The 8,331-nt window shown below is 45.8% G+C and overlaps 1 protein-coding gene across 1 annotated transcript; it reads left to right on the top strand.

Annotated features, from left to right (window-relative positions):
- Positions 1-2,285: 2,285 nt before the first annotated feature.
- On the top strand, positions 2,286-2,807 carry LOC142510203 (uncharacterized). The gene has a single exon (XM_075619602.1). The coding sequence runs from the start codon at positions 2,286-2,288 to the stop codon at positions 2,805-2,807; it is 522 nt and encodes a 173-aa protein (XP_075475717.1).
- Positions 2,808-8,331: the final 5,524 nt, after the last annotated feature.

Below are 8,331 nucleotides of genomic sequence, written 5' to 3'. Positions count from 1 at the left end.
AGCAACTATTTTTTAGAACACAAGATAATGAACATATTTTTATAAATATTAAATAAAGCAATCATGAATATAAATATGACATACTAATTGATAACAATAGCTTATTATATTATTTTGTAGATTTATAGGAAACTATTAATTACATAATTTTAATATTTTATGCTCTTTAGAACTTGAAATTTATTCATTTAATCTTAAATTTATGGTTGATACCTCCAGACTGAGGATAGATCCGGCCCACTCTCAGTATCCCAGACAGTTAATAGTCCACGTTCGGAAATACTAGGATGTCGGATTCATGACCCAGCACAACGTAAGATCGCCTCATATTGGTCTGAAACTTCTAGGAGGTCATCTGGGAGGTAATCCCAGCCGACCTCCAGAATCCACAATCTCGTCGAATCAGAAGAGGTGGCCGACCTCCCAGCAAGACTCGAGCCGACTTCCAAGGTGGGGTTATCGCGCCGATTGGTAATATTCGGGCCGACCTCCCGAGCCGAGCTCTCAAGAGACCAAGACGATAGGAGGGCTCTTGCCTATGAATGCTTTTAGATAGACATTAACGGATAGCCCACAGAAATCAAGCCCAATAAAGTAAGGCCCATCAAGATCTAACCAAATGTTGCACAATATCTAATCAAATTTTGCGCAAAATTCTGAGAATCTAAATATACCAAATCAGGACTATGTTTTTCTCTTATAAATATCAGGTTTCGTTTGTTGTTTATTTATTCAGATATTCACATTCTCTCAGAACACACATTACTCTCTCAGTTTTCTGTTCTCTGACTTGATCGTCAGGAGGGGACTACGCCGGAACAACCTTCCGGCCCCCTTCTAACGTTCTTGTCTGTGCTTTTAGATTTCGAATGTCTGATCCGAGCCCCCAAGTGAAGATCCGACCTCCCAGCTACCATCCCGGATTTCAGCAACATCAATCGGCGCCGTCTGTGAGAAATTATGAGCAAAGACGTATACATGTGGGGACAAAAATGAAGAAGAACAGGCCCTAGAGGTGGTCAAGGGAGAGGAGTGGCTGATCTTAGTCTGGATCAGCTGCCTCAGCTGATTAACAGATCTGTGGATGAGGCCTTCCGTCGAAATCGGCCTCCAACACCGCCACCGCCACCGCCACCACCTCCTCCTCCTCCTCTTGTACATCTAGAAGTCGTATGGGAGAAAATCATGAGGTTGGGCAGATAGATCGGAGGCCAACCTCCCACACTTGACAGGGAGAGCCCGCTCTCTCAAGAACTACTGAATGAAGACCTCCCCCTTAACTTCTGTCAGCCGACTGTTAGGGATTACGATGGGAGTACTGACCCCGAAGAAGACTTGGGGAGTTTCAGTAACGACGCCCTACTCCACCGATACTCGGATGGGGTGAAATGTTGGGTCTTCCTTACCACCTTGGTAGGACTGGCTCAGAGGTGGTTCGATCTGCTGTCGCCACATTCCATTACCAGCTTCCGAGAATTTAGCACCATCTTCATGAATCAATATGCCACAAGCAAAAGATATTTGAAGACCTCTCTGGGCTTATTTAATGAAACAAAGTTACGCGGAGTCACTCAGAGACTTCATCAGACGATTCAATAGCGCAGCCTTGGATGTCCCAGACGCTTCCGCGAAAACCTTGGTGAATGCCTTCACCCAGGGCCTCCAGAGGGGACAGTTTTTCAATTGCTTGGTGAAAAATCACCCTCATATTTATGATGATCTCCTGAGCCGAGCCGAGAAATGTGAGAACCTTGAGGATGCACAGAGGCAGAGGCATGCGGATGTCAAACCGGGAGATAAAGATAAGGGAATGGAGAAAGCAAAACTGAGCAGAAAGAGGCCAGCAGAAAGAGTAGAGGAACGAGGCTGAGGTACGAGACCTTTCCCTTATGCCCCGTTGGCCATGAGCTTGAAAATGGCCATGACAATCTGTGAAGAAAGGAGAAAGTTAGAACGCCCGAAACAAGCTGAAAAGGGGCCACATCTACCTCCCTTGGATAAGTTCTGCGAGTTTCATCAGAAATACGGTCATGTTACAAATGATTGCCAGAGACTGGGGGAAGAGGTGCAAAGGATCATGCAAAGAGACCCTTACATGAAGAACCTCTTAGCCCGGCTAGAAGGACAATATCAAGTTAACAGGAGATGTCAGGGACCCCCTGGGTGAATTAGAGACCACCACCCAGAGAAGATCGACCAACCAAGGGGGCCGGGCAGACCCTCAGCGACAGCATAGGCCTCAGGTCGAACAGATAGCTAATGACCCTACCCGAGGTGTGATACACATGATATCCGGCGGCGCCACCGACGCAGATTCAGGCAGATCTCGAAAAGTCCATGGTATGAGATTGGAGAGCCTTGGGTTAGACCTCATTCCCAAGACCGACCCAATTATGAGCTTCGGTCCAGATGACCTGAAAGATATTGTGGCACCCCATAATGATGGCTTGTTAGTAACTCTCACTGTCGTCAACTATGATGTGGCAAGAATTTTTGTCGACATCGGGAGCTCAGTCAACATTCTTTTCAAAAGGACCCTTGATCAAATGAAGGTAGAATGCTTCGAGTTTGACCCTATCTCCATGCCTTTATTTGGCTTCACGGGACATGCGGTCCAAACCATTGGACATATCATGCTTCCCTTATCTTTGAGAACGGGACCACACCGTATCACAAAAATGACATGTTTTACTGTGGTGGATGCCCCTTCTTCGTACAATGGGATATTGGGCCGACCTGCCCTGGCTAACTTCCAAGCTGTGAGCTCCACTTATCATCAAAAGCTGAAGTACCGTGCGGGGAACTAGGTAGGAGTTGTATGCGGAAACCAAAAGCCCTTGCGTCGTTGCTATGCAGATGAGGTAAAGGTATAAGTAAAGAGGTCCCGAGTCGAGGTGGGGATGATTGGAACTCAACAAAGAATGATCTCCAAAAAGGAGGTTCAACTTACATCGGAGGAAGAGATGGAGATAGTGGAGATAGGAATCCAGCGAAGTGTCAGGTGGAGGCCGACCTGGACCCTGAAACTAAGTATGATCTATTGGCATGTTTAAAGGCTAACCCAATATATACGCTTGGTCCCCACAAGAGCTTCGAGGAGTTAGCCCAAAGATCATGGAACACCGCCTCAATATACTTCCTGAAGCTCGACCAGTCAAACAGAAGAAAAGGCACTTTGGCCCTGAAAAAGACAAGATAATAAAGGAGCAGGTGGATGAGCTTCTTAGGGCAGGACACATACAGTAGGTCTATTTTCCAACTTGGTTATCAAATGTCGTCCTAGTCCCTAAAATCTCGGAAAAGCGGAGAATGTGCGTCGATTTCAGAGATCTCAACAAGGTTTTCCCAAAAGATTGTTACCCCTTGCCAAGGATCGATCAGCTGGTTGATTCCACTGCAGGTCATCAATATTTATGTCTAATGGACGCTTATCAATGATACCATCAGATTCCACTGGCAGAGGAAGACCAAGATAAAGTAAGCTTCATCAACTCCGAGAGGGCATTCTGTTATGTGGTAATGCTTTTCGGGTTAAATAATACAGGAGCTACTTACCAAAGGCTCATGGTCAAGGTTTTCTCAGCTCAAGTGGGAAGGAATGTGGAGGTCTATGTGGATGATATCTTGGCGAAGTCCAAGAGTTCGACGGACCTCATAGCCAACCTCCGCGAGACCTTTTCCACTCTAAGATCTTATGGGTTGAAGCTGAACCCACAGAAATGCACATTCAGAGTCAAGAGCGGAAAGTTCCTGGGATACATGGTAACATAAAGGGGTATTGAGGCCAACCCCGACAAAGTAAAGGCCATCCAATCTACGTCACCTCCTGGGAATCTCCAGGAAGTCCAGAAGCTTGCCGAAAGAATCGCAGCTTTATCACGATTCATTTCAAGAGCAGCACACAAAATTCTGCCTTTCTTCCGCGTCCTCAGAAAAGCTAAGAGTTTTGAGTGGGATGAAGAATGAGTGAAGGCATTCGACGACCTGAAGAAGTATTTGGCAGAGCTCCCTATATTAGCAAAACCATCTACATGAGAGCAATTATATGTTTATCTTTCAGCCACCGAAGCAGCTGTGAGCTCGGTCCTAATCAGACAAAAAGGCACCAAGCAGAGTCCCATGTATTACATCTCCCATGCACTCAAAGGAGCTGAGATCAGATATACAGCAGTGGAAAAACTCGTCCTAGCTTTGGTCACCATGGCTCAAAGGCTAAGACCATACTTTTTATCTCACCACATTATGGTCCTTACTAATAGCCCTCTCGAGAAGATAATGACTCATGCCGATATCTCAGGAAGGTTGGTTAAGTGGACCACTGAACTAGGAGAGTATGACATTCAATATGGAGCCAAGACCGTGATCAAAGCGCAGGCCTTGGCTGATTTCCTGGCTGAGACTCTGCATGTCGAGGTAGAAGACCTTTGGAAAGTGTATGTGGATGGCTGATCCACCAATGAGGGCAGTGGATTCGGAGTGTTATTAATCTCTCCAAATGGGGATGAAGTAAAATTAGCTGTAAGGCTAGACTTCAGGGCATCTAACAATGAGGCAGAATATGAAGCGGTCTTAGCTGGTCTAAGGGCAGCACAAAAGGTCTGAGCAGCTCGAGTTCACATCTTCTCTGATTCTCAGTTGGTGGATAATCAAATGAGTGGGTCTTATGACATTAAGAATGAGAGATTAATGGAGCATGTGAAGGCAGTTGAGGCAGCCAAGGAACTCTTTACAGAACTTGTGTTTAAGCAGATCCCCAGGGAGGAGAACGAGGGAGCCAACACCCTTGCTAAAATGGCAAGCTCACTTCACAGTGGGAAATCAAGAGAGGTGGTAGTACAAGTGGAATTAAGCCCTTACTCGAAATCCTCACCTCCCGAACTTGAAGACAATGATCGGCGCGCCGAGTTATTAGGATACATGCAAAAGAGAGAGCTCCCCAAAGGTCCAAGAAAGGCATAGAGGCTGAAACAAAGGAGCCTTCGATTTATACTTATTGATGGAGTTCTATACAAGAGGTCACTCTCTCGATCCCTTCTCAAGTGCTTGGGTCCCAAGCAGTCCAACTATGTTCTAAGGGAAATTCACGAAGACTGTTGCGAGAATCACCTGGGATCTTATTTCTTGGCACAAAAGGCACTCTTAGCCGGGTATGAAAGGCAAACTATGCAGAAAGACGCCCTAACTATTGTCATCTCATGTAACAGTTGCCAACACCATGCTATGCTCCAGCATCAACCAGCAGCACTAATGAAGAGCATTGTGGTAGCCTGCCCTTTTGACCAATGGATAATCGATATTGTGGGACTTTTTCCCATGGCTCCAGCCCAGAAGAAGTTCTTGCTTGTTGCTATTGATTATTTTTCAAAATGGGTGGAGCCTGAGGCTTTGGCTAAGATCACTGAGAATGAGGTCCTCAAATTTCTCTGGAAGAACATTGTCTGCAGGTTTTGGGTCTCGAGGAAGTTGATATCTGACAACGGGAGACAGTTTCAGGGAAGTCGGATCCAAGCCTGGTGCAAGGAAATGAAGATTCAGCAACACTTCACCTCTGTGGCTTACTCCCAGAGCAATGTCCAAGTTGAGGTCACCAACAGGTCCTTAGTACAGAGCCTCAAAACCAGACTTGGTAACGCAAAATGTAATTGGTTGGAGGAACTCCCCGGCGTGCTCTGGTCATACAGGACTACTCCGAAGATCGGCACCGGGGAAACGCCTTTCATCTTGGTTTATGGAAATGATGCGGTCTTTCCTACAGAGATCGGTGAAGAGACCTCCCGAATAATGTTCTATGATGATCAGAATGACGAGAGACGGGCAGCAGACTTAGACTTCTTGGAAGAAAATAGGGAAGCCGCAACTATAAGAATGGCAGCTTACAAGAGACGTATAGCCTGATCCTATAATAGGAAGGTCATTCAGAGGAGCTTTCAGGTTGGGGACCTAGTTTGGAAGAAGATTCAAGATGTGGATGTTGGAAAGTTAGATCCAAGATGTGAAGGACCTTTTAAGGTGGTAGAGAAGCTCAGTTCAGGTGCCTATTATGCTTATCACTTAACACTTTTAAGTTAGATCCATGGAACACTTATCACCTCCGCAAATATTATGCTTAGATATTGTTATAGTTTTAGTTTCTTTTTAGGCCAGTTACCTTTATTCAAGGACATCATATTCTGATACTATATTTAGTTACATTAATAAAACTATACATTTTTATCATAGATCATTGAAGATAAAGGTTTTCACCTTGTCTCAATTCAAGAGCTTCAGATCTCACCTCATCTTGGTCACGCCAAATTTATAAGGGTTTTCACCATGTATCAGTTCAGGGGCCTCAGAGCTCACCTCATCTTGGTCACGCCAAGTTTATAAGTGTTTTCACCCTGTCTCAGGTCAGGTGCGTCAGAGCTCACCTCATCTTGGTCACGCCAAGTTTATAAGGTTTTCACCCTGTCTCAGTTCAGGAGCGTCAGAGCTCACCTCATCTTGGTCACGCCAAGTTCACAAGGGTTTTCACCCTGTCTCAGGTCAGCAGTGTCAGAGCTCACCTCATCTTGGTCACGCCAAGTTTATAAGGGTTTTCACCCTGTCTCAGATCAGGAGCGTCATAGCTCATATCATCTTGGTCACGCCAATTTTATAAGGGTTTTCGCCCTGTCTCAGTTCAAGAGCCTCAGAGCTCACCTCATCTTGGTCACGCCAAGTTCATAAAGGTTTTAACCCTGTCTCAGGTCAGGAGTGTCAGAGCTCACCTCATCTTGGTCATGCCAAGTTTATAAGGGTTTTCACCCTGTCTCAGTTAAGGAGCCTCAGAGCTCACCTCATCTTGGTCAAGCCAGGTTTATAAGAGTTTTTGCCATGTCTCAATTCAAGAGCGTCAGAGCTCACCTCATCTTGGTCACGCCAAGTTTATAAGGGTTTTCGGCATGTCTTAGTTCAGGAGCTTCAGAGCTCACCTCATTTTGGCCACGCCAAGTTCATAAGGGTTTTAACCTCGTCTCAGTTCAGGAGGTTTGATGACGCCATAGCATATCTCGCCACAATCTCGCTGGACATGTGTTTATACGGACCTCGGCTCGGAAGGAAGGAGGTCATTCAATCGGTTATTATTTTATCAAGTGTTTGGTCGAGCTCCAACCTCTCTCAGTGTGACCTCAATCGGTTATTATTTTATCAAGTGTTCGGCCGAGTTCCAAGAGTCTAGCCGACCTCTCTCAATGTGACCTCAGTCGGTTATTATTTTATCAATTGTTTGGCTGAGCTCCAAGAGCCCAGCCGACCTCTCTCAGTGTGACCTCAATCAGTTATTATTTTATCAAGTGTTCAGCAGAGCTCCAAGAGCCCAGCCGACCTCTCTCAGTGTGACCTCAATCGGTTATTATTTTATCAAGTGTTAGGCCGAGCTCCATGAGCCTAGCCGACCTCTCTCAGTGTGACCTCAATCGGTTATTATTTTATTAAGTGTTCGACCGAACTCCATGAGCCTAGCCGACCTCAATCGGTTATTATTTTATGAAGTGTTCGGCCGAGCTCCATGAGCCTAGCCAACCTCTCTCAATGCGACCTCAATCGGTTATTATTTTATCAAGTGTTCGGCCGAGCTCCAAGAGCCTAGCCAAACTCTCTCTGTGTGACCTCAGTTGGTTATTATTTTATTAAGTGTTCGGCCGAGCTCCATGAGCCTAGCCAACCTCTCTCAGTGTGACCTTAATCGGTTATTATTTTGTCAAGTTTTGGACCGGGCTCCAGGAGCTAGGCCGACCTCACTCCGCGTGAACTTACCAAATTAATGTGATTAATTGTGGGGCTGACCTCTCATCGCGACCTCATTAAACTGTTGAGCACTATGTGTTTTGTTGACCTCAAATGGAAGGAAATAATGGAATGCAACTTCATTAAGTCTGGGTCAAGATAAATAAACAAAAATAAAAATGAAAGAAAATAGACTGAGCCTAGCTGATCACAGGTTAGGAGGAAGGTTCTCCACAACCTTCTTTACGTTGATAAAATCGGCTGAGGACCCCTCCGGAGGATAACCAGCTTCCTTAAACTGGTCCATAACCCCGTTTAAGCCTACATAGAGGAAGTTGAGGGCCTTGTCAGCAATGATGTCCCCAAAATCCTCAGACTTAGGAAAGCCTCCTTGAAGACCTTAGATTCGTTGGCCAAATCAGCTCGTGCTGAGACAATTTCCTGCTGGGCCACATTAAGTTTCTCCTTAACGGCCTTCACCTCCTCCTAAGAAGCCTCTAGGCGGACCTCGACCAGACGCAACTCATTCTTCAGCTTCAGGGTCTCAGCTGCAAAGTCCTGCCGCATGTCAGCCTCCCTCCT

Source organism: Primulina tabacum, chromosome 1 (genome assembly GCF_025594145.1).
Source record: "Primulina tabacum isolate GXHZ01 chromosome 1, ASM2559414v2, whole genome shotgun sequence".
NCBI lineage: Eukaryota > Viridiplantae > Streptophyta > Magnoliopsida > Lamiales > Gesneriaceae > Primulina > Primulina tabacum.
This window is presented reverse-complemented; position numbering and strand designations above follow the sequence as displayed.

Coding starts and splice junctions, on each gene's coding strand:
- LOC142510203 (XM_075619602.1), top strand. CDS start 2,286: ATGATATCCGGCGGCGCCACCGACGCAGATTCAGGCAGATCTCGAAAA.